Below are 17,801 nucleotides of genomic sequence, written 5' to 3'. Positions count from 1 at the left end.
TCCTCTTCCCCTCTGAAATGAGGAGATGGGCAGGATGGAAATCATTTCTTTAACAGAAACAAGAAAACGTAATCTCTGTTGGACTGACTAGTTCTGAGGTGATTCCCAGGTACCAGGTAACTCAGGGAGTAAGAGTGGTAACCCGCACAGCACTGTCTGAAGGTGAGGCCAGCTGGATTCATTTTGCCAAGTGCTTACATGTTCCTGCCTTAGGCCAAGTGCTTTGGTTTTCTGGAAATTGTTTCATTAAAATCGGCAGCTCAGAGTGGGGCCAGGGTAAACCTGTTTTCCTCCAGTTTCATGTTTCTGTTCTAAGCTTCAAAAAATAAGCTAGGAATTTGAAGCTAGTATGGTAATGAAAAGAGCAGTTAGAATCACTTTGTTCAGCTCCTTTGAAAATCACACATACTGTACAGGATTTTTTGGGAGTCAGAAGTCACACCCAGCCCTGAGTACTTCCTCTCTATCATTTAGCACTATGCCTAGTTCCATCTAAAAGCTAGGTCTTGAATGTCTGTATTATCAACAACACTGATAGAAATTCATGTATCTTCTGAAAACGAAAAACATAATGTCTTAACAAGGAAGCATACGAAGCCCTACCATGTAAAATACATTAATTTACATTTTAAAATTAGAATTTAACCTACCTAAGGAAGCCAAAAAGCATGCTGACATTTGCTCTATATCACAATGAAAACTTTCTGCACACGAAATGTCACACAGTTTTCAAGGCATAAAAGTCCAGTTATGGCTGGAGTACTAGACTTCTTCAATCAGAATTATTAAAAATACGTACCCCATTGGCTTAGTGGTGGTGTTGCCATAGCTGGTGGGAGCTGAAGCCATCTTGGCAAAAGCCCTATGAAATAAGAAAGTTATATTTAAAAGTTAATTAGCTGAGCTAACATTTAGTATCACAGCACTGAAACATTTACTAACTAGGCATTTAAAAATTTACTAACTAATCATAAGATTTACTATGCAGTTTCTGAAAAGAAATAATTTTTCAACTAATACAATGTTTCAATACAATGAGCACAATTATACACACTGATTACATAATCTGCAACCATGAAAAATAATGTTCAAGTACAGAGCAATTGTTACCAAAACACTGAAATTCTTTAAAAACCACTAATTCATTATTAGTTCCTCAAACTTAAGGATCATTAACATGAAATAAAGACTTTCTGTTTTAAAAGAACAATTATATACTGATTAATCTCTTTACTGTTCTCCACATTCCATACTCCCACATTCCCAGACACATGCCTTGATTCATGCTGTCCTGTCCTTTGGGGATACAGATTCACTGTATATTCTCCAATAAAAACTGTACATTTCCTTTTAAGATTCAGCTCAAAATCACTTTCTTTATTATTGCTATTCTAATTCTGCTACTCAGTGATTTTCCTTTTTAGTTACATACACACTTTTATATTGAACTGCATACAGTCATTTATTTTCAGATCTTTCTAAATGTACAGAATGTTTTTAGCTATAGAATTCTTGAAGGCTGGGCAAAAATATGGCACTTAGCTGCATTAAAAAAAATATTTTCCTTCTAGGAATATGTTCACTACAGAGAATCCAGAAAACACAATGCTCCTAGAAGACCTCTACCACTTAGAAGTAAACACTGTTAAGATTTTGGCATATATTCTTTTAATCTTTTGACATATGTATACACAATATATATGATTTAAAAACAAAATCAGTATCATATTGTACACACTATTCTTTAATGTTTTAACAGCATGCCATAAACATTTTTATGCAAATCAGTATTCTTTTATAATTCCTAATCATTTCCAATGCTTTAGTCAATGGAAAAAAAATTATCTATGTAAATACAAGAACATCTTATGAAAGTAAAAAATAAAAGAATGGAAATCACTAAGATTTGAAGATGAAACACTAAAAATACACTATTTCAATCGGGACAAAATTTGCTGATATCATTAGAGAAATTTCAAACACAAAAGTCACAATTTTGTTCAGAAAGGAGGATGTGAATCAATGGTTTTCAGCAGTAGACTGGAATTTCTGCCTTTAACAAAAATTTACTTTTCACTAGAAACAACAATATCTAAATATAAATAATATGTTATATCTAAGCAATAAAGGGGTTAAATAAAGAGTATTACATTTATATGGCTGAATATCAAGCAAATACTAAATACAACCATTGGAGACTGTAGCTGATCCTTAAGCCACATGGGCTTGGAACTGTGCAGGTCCACTTATATTTTTGTCAATAAATACATATTGCAGTACTACATGATCTGTGGTTGGTTGAATCCTCAAATGAGGAACCAGGGATACTGAGGGCCAGCCCATTGTTAAGTAATACTCTGATTTTTAACTGTGTGGAGGGTTGGCATCCCTAACCCCCAGGTTGTTCTAGGGTCCGCTGTATTTAAGACAATGAAAAACTGGCATGATGAAAGTTAATGGAAAACTAGAACACAAACTGCATCTGTAACAATGACTTCCTGATTGAAAAACATGTAATATGCATAAAAGGATAAACACTAAAGGTTACTTGTAGACTTTGAATGGGGAGATTACAGGTACATTTTTATTTTCTTTATACCTTTCTCAGTTTTCTAAAATATTCTTCAATAAACTGGTATAACCCTTATAATGAGAAAGAAAAATGTTACGAACCAGAAATTGTATATTTTATAACCAAGTAAAACGATGCCCAAGATTGTCTTCACTCTTTTAACATCAAATGTTTGATTAAGGAGTTCCACATAATGTAAAACACAACGACACATACGACACAGCCAAATGTGTTAAGTGTATATGTTATAAAAGTCGGAAAAGATGGTTTCCAGTACCTTCTGTTAAACTAAGGTTTGTTGTCTACTTTTTTTCTTATAAGAACACAATGAAATAAAAGCAAAACTTGAAAAAACAAAAGTATAGATAACAAAAAGCACTTGTAAACTCACAATTCAGAGATATCTGCTGTTAACAATTTGGTATGTGTCTCATACCATGCATATTTTTTGATATGCTGAGGTAAAAAAGCATATTCAATCCCCTACTCTTAAAAAAATAATTATTTTAAGAAATAATTTAAAAGTATTACTGAAGAAAATTTGGAAAATAAAGAACCCAAAAGGTAAAAAAAAATTCTACTACTTGGATTTACCCACTATTAGCATTTAAGTGAATGTCATTTTAGTTATGCTTTATATGTATATATGTGTATATCTATACACACACACGTGCACATGCAGGCAGATAAACGGAAAGGTAAGAGAGGATTACACCATAAAAACCAAGTTTGGCTCAAGGGCTGCCTACCCACAGGCTTTCCCTGATCTCAACAAATTTTAGCTAATACCCACAACAAATTAAGATCTTATCACTTATTTATATCACTTAATATGGTGAATATGGTTTAACACAACTCTGCTCATTCATTTGCTTGTTGACAAATTGTTCAACACAAATGTAAATTCAATGAAAGCCGAGGCCTTCCCTAGCTAATTCATTATTATATTCTTAATGTTTAGAAGAGTCCCTAATCACTGAGACAAAGGAAGTTATTTATCAAACAAATCACTGAATAGTAAACTATATTTTCACTTTATAACATACATGGCCATTTCCCGATGGTCACTGAACAAGTCTTCCACAACATGATTTTTTTGTGGTTGTTGGAAAATTACTTTATGAAGCCTTAAAAGCATTGAGTATAATTAAACTGTGGCAGAGTTAGATACAATTTAATAATAGTTCAATTCCAAAATAAAAATTATTTTAGGTGAGACCATGAAATTTCCTAACACGTGATTTTAATACACTGTGCTAAATTTTCTAAAACTCAGAGGAACTGATATTTACAGTAAATGGAGTATTTATGAAAAATCTGGCACCACCTATATTATATATATGTGTATATAGAACCCAAGATTATATGATCTAGGAAACAAATGTTGTACATCTCAATAGCAGTACTAGAATGCAGAGTTTAAGATTGGGATTTACACCATGAGATTTGGAAAAGGAGCAGACATTTTGTTTTCAAAACCTGAAGTTTTTCTCAAGACCAAAATCAACACTATAACTCCCAGACAGGAAAAAGGGAAGCTTTGCTTGCTTTAATTGTTCATCTGCATCAGAAAATCTACTATCTCTGAGATAGGAACCACTGCAATAAGAAGGGGGTGAACAGGTTCTCCCAAAGGAAGACTGTCACTTAATTATGCCTCCTGCCCTGGAACCAGGAGCAAACTCTGTTTCCCAACCTAATTAACACCAAGATGTTTCAGTAATGGTTCATCATAAACCCAGCATTCTCCATCTTCATGAAACAACCTTGTCTCCCATTGAATTTCCTTTTCCTTCCTTTTTTGGGCTTCTGCTCTTTGTCTTTCTTCAAGTCTATACCTGGCTTCAGCTGCTACATCAATGTCTCTGATTTTTAAGTTGAAAGTGACATCTTTCCAAAGGCAGCGGGATTCATATTCATTCTGATCTTCCAGCTTCCTCATTTTCTTCTTCACTATAGGCAACTTCTTGGTATCTATAAAAACTGCATTTCCCCCTGTCGAGTGTTTAGCATACATTACACCATTCCATTCCCCTTCAATTGAGCAGAAAGACTTCTTGTCATTTGGAGAAAAAATCTCAGGGGTAATTCTGTGCTTCTTGGCCCCATAGAAAGGTTTAGTGTGGAAGACGATATTTGCGCTATAGCCAGTTTTGGAACAATTAATTTTGCTTTCTCCGCCTAGTTCCACCCAGGGCACCGTGAGGACAGACCTGCCGCAGCCACCGGGGAATGTGAGAATACAATGTTCATTATGCTCTAGACACGAGACACAGCCCTGCCCTATGTTGTGCACCCCAACTGACATCCTGAGGAATTTTGATTTGGTCCAGATATGAGCACAGAATTGTATCTTCTTAATAAAACATTCAGCATAAAAGGCTGAAATGGGTGGATGATGAGAAACCTGTTCAGCCACGGATGTTACACTATTCTTGGAAACCCAGGGAACTGGTCCTTCTGAAACTAGCTCTGCACTCTCTTCAGTATCATTTGGTAATGTGCACTGACGCTGAAAGATTTCTCCCAAAATGAGGTTGTATGGCTTTTTGGTTAATCGATCCTTTTCTTTCTGCATGAAAGGTTGAGAAATACAATTTCACAACCTGAATCATTCGGTCTCTGGCATCCTTCTGGTCACTAATACTCACAAACAGGTCCGGATGTGTAAAAAACTCTGCCTATGTTTCTAAAAGAGATCTTTTTTCAAGAATAACTGTTGGAAGAACTACCTTTGTAAGATCCAAGTCTAACCTGTGACAACAGATGCATGATAACGCTTTTGTGCTCTTCCACTGACCTTGCCTCCCCTTCGTCATTTCCATCATCATGTGAATCGAAAAGGTCAGCATCACTTGTTCCATTGGACATGGAAGAATTAAGTGATTCTGTGGTATCTGGGTGCTTTAGACTATTTCCCGAGCAGCTGTGTGTCAAGACTGGATCAATAGATCCAGAGGAATCTATTAAGTGTTTTGGGGATGAGCCACTTTGATGGAACTCATCTGTATCATAGAATTCATCTTCATTGCTAGAGTAAGAGAACTCTGGGACTTTGTTTGGAGACAAGTTGACATGGCTTGGATAAGTCAGACTACTACTAGGTGGTGAGTGGCCACTGCCTATACTATTTGGTGTTGGAGTCTGATAATGTCCCAAGGTTGCTAATACAGGTCCAACTGGTAGAGAAGATGGATGCTGCTCTGACTTACAGAACCTCTGAGTAGTTCTGGAGGTAAGACAGTCTGGGAAGGCATTGTGTTGACCACAGGTTCCAAGGGACTATTGCATCCACAGGATTAATAGTACTTATAATTCTATCTGCATGATTCTCTGCAATATACTGGTCTTTAGCAATCTGCAGCAACACAATGCAGTGTTTAATTGATTCTACCATGCTATTTGTTGTCTCTTTGAGGGTTTCAATTTCCTTTCTCTGTTCATCATCTTTGTTTGCAGTTTTGAAGTCTGTCATCAAAAAGCTTCAACTGTTCTATCAAGATCTGTAGGTAAGCATCAGCCTCTGTAAGTTTCTTATTAAAGTTTTGGACACTAGGAACAAATCCTGAATCCAAACCCCCAGGGGGCGACGGGATGGAGGCAAGGAGAGAATCACACTCATGCCCAAGGCCTGGGCAAGTAGCAGAGTCCCTGGGAACTCAGGGATGGGAGCCAGACCCTCTCCCAGACCCTCCAGAAGTGGGTCTAATCATTCCGCAAGTGGCCAGCAAGAAAGCCATTCACCAAGGCCCCAGCCCTCTCTGCCTCCAGGGGAGCCGAGGGCCCCTTCCAAGCACCCCTCTTCGCCCCCTTCTGCTGAATCAACCCACAACATGATTTGTAATGATTCAATGGCATTCCTTGTAGAAATGATATAATTTCAACCCTATTCCTTGACAATCTGGTTGATTTTCAAAATTTGATTATTATACCTGCTTCTAAGATTTTGTAACTCTAGTTTCTTCTTTGGGATTAATTCTTAAGAGAAAGCTAGGTCAAAGCTATTCCTTTTAAAAATACCTTTTATACCAGTGAGCAAAATTTTGACAATTTATATTTCTAATAGTGGAGTATAAACACATCAATTTTACTGGATCCTTGGCACATTTTCTAAATCTTTGCATTATATTAATCTGCAGTTCTCTAATTACTAGTGAAAATTAAAACATCTTAAAAATGTTTTAGAGCCATTTGACCCAAAACATTTCAGTTTTTGACTTTTTCATCTCACACCAGTGAAGAAAATATAGGGAAAAAAAAGAAAGAAAGAAAAGGCAAATAAAGAAAAGGCAGCACTATTTTATATAAAGTTGTGGAAAAAGTGGGGGGGAAATACATATTTATGCCATTGAACAACAACAAAAAATAATAAGGCACTATTAAATTTTCTTGGTAACATTTCCAGTTTTCTTGGAACTTGACTTCCACTATACTTTCTTAAATGACAGGAACTTAAGAATAAAACAAAACTTACTTCCACTGTTTGATATACTGTAAGGGATTAAGGTTGCATCCTGCATCAGTTAAAGCTTTTTTGTACTGCTCCAAATCAGCCTGAAATAAGAATATGACAAAAACCTTTACTTTCATGAAAGAGACCATTTTGTTTGTTGTCATCTGATTAATCAAAAAGTTAGACTAAAGGCATGAGCACCTAAGTAAGTGGAGTGGTACCTTAAGGGAGCACCCAAATGAGTAACCAAGACAAAAATCACATACAATGAAAATTACCTTTAACAGGCTCCCAAATCACCTAAGCAGTATGGTGTTTTGTCATCCCTCAGCAAGCCCAACAGAGTCAGTTTTTCCTCCACTGTTGACATAGATTGTTTGTTCTTGGAATAAGCATTAAATGAAAGATCTGGATTGATCAAGAATATTTCAAAACTGGAAACATGAAGGCAGTGACGCTGACTTAGGGGAATCACTGCAGAATCAGGTGGTCCCATCTCATATTCACTGTAAATGTCCAAAGTTATTAACTGAACAACAGGTGATCTACACTTTTTAACAGTTAAATAGTTCTCTTTCTTAGTCTTTTATTTCCTAACGAGTAAAGTCCAGTTGAATTTATGTCACGGGAGCTATCACAGCAACTCCATCATAAAACTTTTCTAAGAAAAGAAACTTTTAAGCTCACCATCAATCAGAGCTGCTTCATATTCTGGGAGCTGTTAATCTGACAGTGAGCTGCCCTGGTGGCTCAGATGGTCAAGAATCTGCATGCAATGCAGGAGACCCAGGTTTGATCCCTGGCTTGGGAAGAGTCCCTGGAGATGGGAATGGCTACCCACTCCAGTATTCCTGCCTTAGAGAATTCCATGGACAGAGGAGCCTGGTGGCTTACAGTCCATGAGGTTGCAGAGTCAGACACAAGTGAGCAACTAACACTTTCAATCTGACATCAATAGTCAAAATTTGCCCCAAGCCTCTTAATGATTACTTACAAAAAGACATAATTCTTACCAAAAATAAATAAATCATAAATTCCTGGGCTTCCCTGATAGCCCAGTTGGTAAAGAATCTGCCTGAAACGCAGGCGACCCTGGTTTGATTCCTGGGTCAGGAAGATCTGCTGGAAAAGGAATAGGCTACCCACTCCAGTATTCTTGGGCTTCCCTTGTGGCTCAACTGGTAAAGAATCTGCCTACAATGTGGGAGACCTGGGTTCAATCCCTGGTTGGGAAGATCCTCTGGAGAAAGGAATGGCTACCTACTCCTGTATTCTGGCCTGGAGAATTCCATGGATTATATAGGCCATGGGGTAGCAAAGAGCTGGACACAACTGAGCAATTTGCACTTTCATATATTCCTAAGAAAATATTATAAATAGATTTTTAGAATCCCTTAAGCTATAGGTACACACCTATTAATGACAGAGATCTTTCTAGAAAGAAACTTATATTGTAGTCACCCCTCATTAGCAGTTTTGCCTTCCAGGTTCCAGCTCCTGTGGTCAACAAAGGTCTGAAAATACTAAATGGAAATTCCCAGAAACAAACAATTCATGAGTCTTAAATTGTGCCCCGTTTGGAAAAGCATGATGATATCTTATGCTGTCCTGCTCAGTCCTGCCCCAACCAGTGACATCCTCTGCTCCTGACATCTAACCATCAACATCGTCATGGCTTGATGACACAGGATCACCTGAAGCAGATGATTCTCCTTCACGTCAGAAGGCCCATAGTAGTCTAATGCTACGTCTCAATGCCTACATCATTCACCTCATTTCATCTCATCACACAGGCATTTTATCAGCTGACATCATCAACATGAGAAGGATGAGTATAATAACTGTATTTTGAGAGAAAGTCCACATTCACATAACTTTTTATTATGGTATATTGTTATAATTATTCTATTTTATTAGCCGTTTTTGTTCATCTCTGTGTCTAATTTATAAATTAAACTTTTTATCATCAGTATGTATGTATAGGAAAAAACAGTATATATGGTAGTGAGGGGGCATTTGGTACTATTAATGGTTTCAGGCATCCAATGGGGGTCTTAGATTATCTCTCCCTTGGATAAGGGGGGACTACTGAACTTTCTAACTAAATTAAAAGTCAAGAGACATATTCCTAGGATAAAGCAGAATTGACCTAAAGCAAATACTGGTTTACTTTTCTGTTTTAACATGTCAAACAAAAAGAAGCCTCACAATCTACCAGACATCAGAAAAATAATTGCTATCAGCAAGGGAAAGCAGTTTGCAACAGCTGTTATCATTCTAGGTGTCTTTCCCAAGGTCCTTACGCTAGTTGCTCATCTAGTAAAACTATACAAGTTAATATCAGAAAGAGTGAACAGGTCTTTGATGCAGCAACAATACAAAAATCACTGCTCTCCTTCAGAGTAAGTCAATTACCTCTGCACACTTAAAAAATTTTTTCCCTCAAAAGCAGTTGATGGCTCATTAAAGAAAACGAAAACAACAAAATATCCCACAATCTACTCTTCCACTGAGGGAAAAAAAAAATCTAGAAAGGAAAACCAATCATTTTTCAATAATTCTTAGAAATTTATTCTAATATAAAAGTAGCTTTTTTTTTTACTTTAGTACAAAATTTCAATGCTATTTTTACATGAATCATATGACAGATATGAATCTGAAGTTTAATCTTACGAAATTATTTATATAACTTTTGGAATTTAAGTTATTTTCCTCCGAGTGACTTCTTTGTATTTTATAAAGGACATTAGTCTTAAACAACGCAAAATATTACCAAACTTTTCAGTTAAAGCTTAATTTCTTGTAAGTATTAGTGGCTACAGCTTAGAGAAATGGAACTTCTAGGATCATCACATCATGAGAAATGGTAAGCTCAATCTTTGAAAAAAAGTAGAGCAAAAACTTGGTTAACTTAGTTTAGAATAGTTATTTCCAGAAATAGGAATTTTGGCCACCTGAATTCTGTTCATGTTCAAACAACTTAAAAGTGGTGAGATATTTCATAAGTAAATCGTTCTCTTGGTGACAAATACTGCTATAAAATTCAGCAGCAAATAGAACTAGCCTTAAGAAACTGTTTTTCTTTTAAAGGAAGGAATGAAATGATCATTTGGCCATAGTGGTTTTTACTTCTATTTTTGAAACAAGTAAGTATCCCCCTTTCCTCCCAATAACTGAATACAGAGGACATACCTCAGAAGGTGCTTGCTGGGCACTTATGTAATAGATAAGAAACAGCCTCATTTTATCTTCTGGAGTTCCTGCTACAAAGGGGAAACAGATGAGGGAAAAAAAAGACTTTCATAATTCCAGTTGTTATGTATTATAGTCAAGACTATAAACTCAAGGCATACATAAATGTGACAAAATAAGCTTGATTCAAATGATTTAACGTTACAGGCACTAAATTAAAATCATGTAAAATACAGATATGGAAAAAGATGAAATACTACAGGACTACAGGATTACCATCTGCAGTCTATCTTCCAAACTGTCTATAATGTTGAGATTAATGTTTCAGATATAAACTCAAAAAGAAAAAAATGGTATAGGTAGGATAATCACATAATTCTAAAACACAACCCTTTTGAAATGCAAAGGGGGATGCTAAATAATACTTATGTAAGGACAACTTTGGAGAAGGCAATGGCACCCCACTCCAGTACTCTTGCCTGGAAAATCCCATGGATGGAGCCTGGTAGGCTGCAGTCCATGGGGTCGCTAGGAGTCGGACACGACTGAGCAACTTCACTTTCTCTTTTCACTTTCATGCACTGGAGAAGGAAATGGCAACCCACTCCAGTGTTCTTGCCTGGAGAATCCCGGGGACGGGGGAGCCTGGTCGGCTGCCGTCTATGGGGTCACACAGAGTCGGACACGACTGAAGTGACTTAGCATAGCATAGCAAGGACAACTTGGTATAAAAATGGGACTATCCTAGGAAACCAGTTGCATGCTCGCCCCACCAGGCACTAGTTTATGAAACCCTGCTGGCTAAAATCATCTAACTGAGCCCAAGGTCATACTTCTGAGATTGGAGCCACTAAATAAATATGTATTTCTCCTCCTTTTGAAAGGTCTATGAAGATTTATAAAAACCATATGTCTATAGTATAATATACCACTGTATTATGCAGATTATATTTGCCTGCAATTTTAGGACAAAATAGAAGATTTCAGAGAAATTTCTTGCTTGCAGTGAGTATTCTGAGCTACTTCTATTATCCAAAGCCTGAGACTGTCCAGAGAATCTTTATTCTCCCCTCAGTTACTGGGTGTGCTCTGGTGCAAAGTGATAAGACAGTTCTCATAGGTAACTCAGTTTCACTATTCAACAAATACCAATATGCATTCTCACTTCAAAGTGTATACCAACATCTAAGAACTCAGAATTGTTATACTTCACTACAGAATAAAAACAAGAATAATTTTTTCAAAACATACTGATGACGCATTGATTTTTTTTTATCTTCAAATTATCCTTACTCCCTAAATATGACAAAGACTTGGTAATAAAGATGATTCTTGGTAATAAAGACTCAGGCTGTCCTAAGTTCTTATGTTTACAAATAGATATAGTATTTTAAACATTCTGAAGTAGGTTACAGGATGAAGGGTCTTGTTTAAATCCTAGGATAAAGCTGGTATTTTTGTTTTAACAGGTAATTAGCCTGTCTGGGTTCAGGCCAAAGTTCCTACCAGCCTCCGTGAGTTGTGGTTCTATCATGGACTCTATTTTCAAAACGTCTGCAGTGCTACTCGGCTCTGTCCCACTGCCCAGTGGCCAGTATAGGAATTTGGAGGTCATCTTGTCCTTCACCTTTCAGTCCTTGGAATTGCTGTGTAGGATCAGATTTAGGCATGAACAACTCAGAGGCGAGCCCAGGAATTCATTAACAACTTTATAGGGTTGCTTTCCTGAGCTCCTTCCTTCCTTCTGTAACCTCCCTGGTACTTTCCAGTTTCCTTGGCCTTCCCTTTTTGGTGCTCCAGCCAGAAAGCTTTGGCTTTAGTTACCCTGTTCCATTTCCTGCAACTATGACAAAGCAGTTAGAGGACAAAGAAAGATGAATGAGGGCTGCTGTAGTCTCTTGGGGTAAGGGCTCCTAAGATATGAGAGAAAGGTTTCCCTCCCTCAGAGTTTTAGGGACGTGTGGGTCCCTGCTGTTGCTTTTAATATCCTCAGCATATAGCACGGCCTTTTCTAAGTTCAGTTCAGTTCAGTTCAGTTGCTCAGTCGTCTCCGACTCTTTGCGACCCCATGAACCGCAGCACACCAAGCCTCCTTGTCCATCACCAAATCCCGGAGTCTACCCAAACGCATGTCCATCAAGTCGGTGATGCCATCCAACCATCTCATCCTCTATTGTCTCTTTCTCCTCCTGCCTTCAATCTTTTCCAGCATCAGGGTCTTTTCAAATGAGTTAGCTCTTCACATCAGGTGGCCAAAGTACTGGAGTTTCAGCTTCAACATCAGTCCTTCCAATGAACACCCAGGACTGATCTCCTTTAGGATGGACTGGTTGGATCTCCTTGCAGTCCAAGGGACTCTCAAGAGTCTTCTCCAACACCATAGTTCAAAAGCATCAATTCTTTGGTGCTTAGCTTTCTTTATAGTCCAACTCTCACATCCATACATGACCACTGGAAAAACCATAGCCTTGACTAGACGGACCTTTGTTGGCAAAGTAATGTCTCTGCTTTTTAATAATGCTGTCTAGGTTGGTCATAACTTTCCTTCCAAGGAGTAAGTATCTTTTAATTTCATGGCTGCAATCACCATCTGCAGTGATTTTGGAGCCCAGAAAAATAAAGTCAGCCATTGTTTCCACTGTTTCCCCATCTATTTGCCATGAAGTGATGGAATCAGATGCCACGATCTTAGTTTTCTGAATGTTGAGCTTTAAGCCAACTTTTTCACTCTCTTCTTTCACTTTCATCAAGAGGCTTTTTAGTTCTTCTTCACTTTCTGCCATAAGGGTGGTGTCATCCATATATCTGAGATTATTGATATTTCCCTCTTTTCTAAGAGTGGGTGCTTATTCTGCTCAGAGAAGGAACAGTTCCCACTCTTCAACAAGGAGAAACATATTTATAATTCCAACAGGGTCAATGCCCTAAAGCCTCTGCTAAAGTTTTTAAGTCATGGGATACTAAGAATTGGAGGGCATGCAATGCTTATAATGACATTAGTTACAGAGGAACTAAATGGAAATTGGAAAAATGTATCCTTTACAACTGTGAGTATTCCAGAGTCTGGAGCTAGCAGCTAAAGGCTGGATCCTCCAGTCACATCCAAGTTTCTACTACAACTGCTATTTTAAAGGCAGAGTTTCCTCACTGAATAATTTGATACTTCAGAGAACAGTTTTAAGTATAATTCAGAGAGCTTTTTTTCTCCCTGGAAAATTTGAGTAAGGTGTTGAACTGCCTTCCCACCATTCCCAAATGTTAAGGACATTCTCCAAATACAGTAACTTCAAAATAACAGAATATAATAACATATCAAAATCAGAAAATTAGTGTTGGTCCATTACTACTATCTAATCCTTAGATGTCACTCCAAGTTTCACCTACTGTCTCTATAATATCCTTTATGGGAAAAAGAATCATGTGTTGCTGCAAAGAGCTGTCATCTCTTACACACAGTTGTCTTCTGTATGAAACAGTTCCTCAAGTCTTTCTTGACTTCATGGCCTTGATAAAGATTATAGGCTATTTTTTTCCTTCCTTTTGGTAGAATACTCCACAATTAATTTTTGACTGAATTTCCTCATGCTTAGATTCAGGCTGTACATCTTTGACAGGAATACAACAAAAGTGATACTGTATTTTTATACTGAATCTTGTGGGTGGTACACTATTTCAGTATGACTCATTACTGGTGATGTTCAATGGGATTACCTAATAAGGCATCTATCAGGCTTCTTCTCTATCAAGTTATTTTTCTTCCTCTGTAAGTAATAAGTATTTTGTAGGGAGGTACTTTGAAACTGTATACATAATCTGGAAAATTTCTGTTTATTCACTAATTATATCTGCATGGACTCATGGCTTCCTATTTCATTCAGTATGTTATAATCTGTTATCATCATTATTTACTTTGGTACTGTCATGATCTGGCCATTGGGGGCCTCTTCAAGCTGACTTTTGGGTTCTTTTTGACACATTCCATCATGTTTTGAGTACTTCCCTTGCTTTCTGATACAACACAATGTTTCAGGCTTATTTTGTACTTCCTCTTCCTAGAATCAACCATTTATTTCACCAATGAGTCCTAGTGGAAAGTGGAATACAGAAGCTAAAAGTTCTACTACTGGAGAACTGTTGCTCCTCATCCTGCTCAAGTGGCAGAACTAGGGAATGCATATATTTGAGTACACACACATATAAAATCTATAGTTACTTCTCTATTTGACAAGTATTTAGTGAAAATGCCAAGTCCACGTTGGCACCTCCAATTCCAATATTACAGGATTCATTCTAGTTTTCTTCCTTTTAATATTTGTAACTTTCATCTCTGACAATGGGAAACCTCACTCCTGAAACCTCACTCCCATTATATTATCTGATGTATTTACTTATTTAGCCAGTCCCCTGTATGTAACAAATATCCTAACTCTGCTACTGTCTGCTTGCCTGCAGAGATGTCATCTCACTCCAATCTGGTTCTGATTCCCCACAATGGACACACACATATGCTTGGCTATACTTCTCACCCCATCTGAGCCCATGCCTGGTTTGTCCCGTGCAGGGTCACCCTCCTTAATCTGATACGGGCCCTCAGACTCCAGGACTAAACTGCTCCCACATATGGACACCCTGCTCACCTCACTTGGGACTCTGATACCTCCAGTTAGATTACCAACCATCCCTCTACCTGATTTGTGGATGCCTTCTCATTCTGCTTGGGTTCTGACATCTTGTTCTGGACTAAAGCGGTACTTGGAGAAGAAAAGAACAACCCACTCTAATATTCTTGCCTAGGAAATCCTAAGGACAGAGGACTGGAGGGCTACAGTCCATGGTGTCACAAGACCTGAACACGACTTAGTGACTAAAAGAACAAGAGTGACACTAGACTGCCAAGTGCAGGAGCGTCTACCTTGCTCTGCTCTACTCAACGTCTTTAAAATGAATTGGTTTGAGAAAGTAAGGGAAATGAAAAAAGTTCTGATTGTTTTTTTAATCAGCATATTTTTTGCTTAAACTTTACTCAAAACTGTAAATAACAAGAAATAACTCTGAAGTGATGGACTTAGATATATGTTACATATTTTTTCACTGTAAAGTACACATACCTTCAAAATGTTATGTTCTCCCCACAAATCTAGCTTTTTATAAGTGTGAGCAATAATAGGGATTCTCAGAAATTTTTATGAATAGAACCTTTTAATTACAAACATTTCAAAAAAATTGTTTATTACCTTCCAACTTGATATAAAATCTAAAAGTCATAACCAAAATAATAACTCAAAAACCATTATCAGCTGAAGAACTTGTATGTAAAATAGAAGCTTAATAGCTTATGTGATTTTTATTCATTTTTGAAAAGAGCTGAGATCTGAATTGAAAACTCTTTTGAAATTATCAACAAGTCTCTAAAGTTTAGAGAATTTCAGAGGCTAAAACTCTATGTTTATGATCATTGTAATTGAAAACAATAATTAGATTATATATTCCAAGTACAAATAGTTATATCTTGTTTAAAGAAAATCTAACAAACACATATTTAGATAAAGGGATTGTCTACAGAGTTTCTTTAAAAGTGAACTGCCAAAGTATTTAAAACAGAATTCAGTTTTAGATACTGATACATCTTTTTAGGAAGCTCTATAGGATTAAACCAAAGTAGAATGTGTGTCATGCTTGGTTTGAATATTTTACCTTCAAATCTTGCCTGAGCCAGCAGAAATTGAGCTTCAAATGTATCACTTTAAACAAATGAATATTAAAAGTGCTTATATACTAATACATTGATAAAGCATACCTTCAAAGAAAAGTTCAATAAAATGCAAATAATTTTTCTAATTTAGGAACTGCCATGCTACGAACTTCTCAACAGGAAATAGCTCATTTAATTATCTCATTAATAGCAAAGATTGTAAGAAAAACAATAATTCTATTCAAATTTTACTCAAACTGAAAGGCTGGATTCATCAGATGAAAAACTTATATTAACCTCAAATTTATGATACATACCATCAGGATCTGATATTATATCTAGAAGAGATTTATCCAGAGTAGTTTTGCTCATTATTTTTTCTTCATATTCAAAATACACATCCAGTTTTCTTGCCTGTTTCAAAATATGTATCAGAGAACATTAAACCATAAAAACATACTAAAAACCTCTCTGCTTACTAGTGCCTATTTTCTATGATCAATTTTAAAAACAAATGTTGATTTCCTAGTAGAATTTACTTTTACTTTATTTTACTTTTAACCATACACTTAATGTACAAAATGAGATTGACTATTTCATTTATATTTGACTTATAAATTTAGAATAACTCTGCATGTCATATGTTAACAAAGACAAAAATCACACAAATCTCAATTATTGTATTAATAAGTAACTACCATATAAATAACACTGTTTCATGCAAATTAATGTCAAGGGTCAAGTTATGTTTACTTTTTAGTGAGTAAATCCATATGTTTTTATCCTAACTAGACAGAAAGTTATCCTAATTATTTTCGATTGCTTAAACTGTTCCTCATTAATTTTCCCACTAAATACTTTGAACTTTAGATAATGCAAAAGTAGTCAAATTTTGCTTTTCTGTACAGCAGGTTTTCTCATAACCCAAGGTATATAAAAATCATGAAGTATCTATTAGATTATGCTTTAGATGAAAGACAAGAACATGCTTTACTACTGAAGGTGTTACCAATCTAAGTAGAAATCATTCATGAAATAAATGAGAACACAGAGATATCAATAAAGAATCAAAATACAAATACAGAATAAACATTAAGATGATAGAATGAAATAAATATTAACCAGTTGTAGAGAAGGAAGTGATGAATTCTGAGCTGTTCTGAAAGTGATTTGGGGACATGGATAGACAGAGTTCATTTCACTTAAAGGAATCGTGTATGTGTGTGAGTATGCCTGTGTGTGTGTGTTAGTCGCTCAGTTGTGTCTGACCAGGCTCCTCTGTCCGTGTGTGTGTGTGTGTGTGTTAGTTGCTCAGTTGTGTCCAACTCTTTGCAACCCCATGGACTATAGCTCTCCAGGCTCCTCTGTCCACGGGATTCTGCAGGCTAAAGAATCTGGAGTGGGTAGCCATCCCCTTTTCCAGGGATCGAAACCCAGGTCTCTCAACTACAGGTGGATTCTTTACTGTCTGAGCCACCAGGAAAGCCCTGGTTAAAGGGATCATATCAGGCACGATCAGAGTGGATAGATCTGAATGGCAGATTCAGCAGTGATTTCATACATGAGGCAACAGGTGATCAACCCCTCAATCCCACTCCTCCACAGTGGCATACAAGGCCAGAGCTTTAAACAGATGAAATGCTCAGCTTGAAAATCAAAACATGAAAAGGTAAATATACTGAGACCTGTCCTCACTCCTATCCTTTTCTACCCCATTTCCACCTGCTTCTTTGGCTATTTATTTCTCCTATAGTTTTTCAGCTTCTCTATGCAAATGTAAGCAAATAGTATCTATATCCTAATATCCCTCTGCTTTCTGACACAAAAGGCAATATACTATACTCTGCTGTCCCTTGTTTTCACTCAGCAATATATTTTACACCAGTACACGG

The 17,801-nt window shown here is 36.8% G+C and overlaps 1 protein-coding gene and 1 pseudogene across 2 annotated transcripts in view; both read right to left on the bottom strand.

Moving 5' to 3' along the window:
- SCFD1 (sec1 family domain containing 1) overlaps positions 1-17,801 on the bottom strand; it is a 113,049-nt gene that overhangs the window by 32,301 nt on the left and 62,947 nt on the right. For both annotated transcript variants that reach the window (NM_001191365.1, XM_024981582.2), the window contains 4 exons: positions 16,227-16,323; positions 10,218-10,288; positions 7,047-7,126; positions 800-862 (listed from right to left, as the gene is read on the bottom strand). In NM_001191365.1, coding sequence (NP_001178294.1) covers positions 800-862; positions 7,047-7,126; positions 10,218-10,288; positions 16,227-16,323 — 311 coding nt within the window. The remainder of the gene's footprint in view (positions 1-799; positions 863-7,046; positions 7,127-10,217; positions 10,289-16,226; positions 16,324-17,801) is intronic.
- On the bottom strand, positions 869-7,040 carry LOC107131619 (oxysterol-binding protein-related protein 9-like; annotated as a pseudogene).

The sequence above is a fragment of the Bos taurus genome, chromosome 21 (assembly GCF_002263795.3).
Source record: "Bos taurus isolate L1 Dominette 01449 registration number 42190680 breed Hereford chromosome 21, ARS-UCD2.0, whole genome shotgun sequence".
Lineage (NCBI taxonomy): Eukaryota > Metazoa > Chordata > Mammalia > Artiodactyla > Bovidae > Bos > Bos taurus.
Note: the sequence above shows the minus strand (reverse complement) of the source record. Positions and strands in the feature narration are given on the sequence as shown.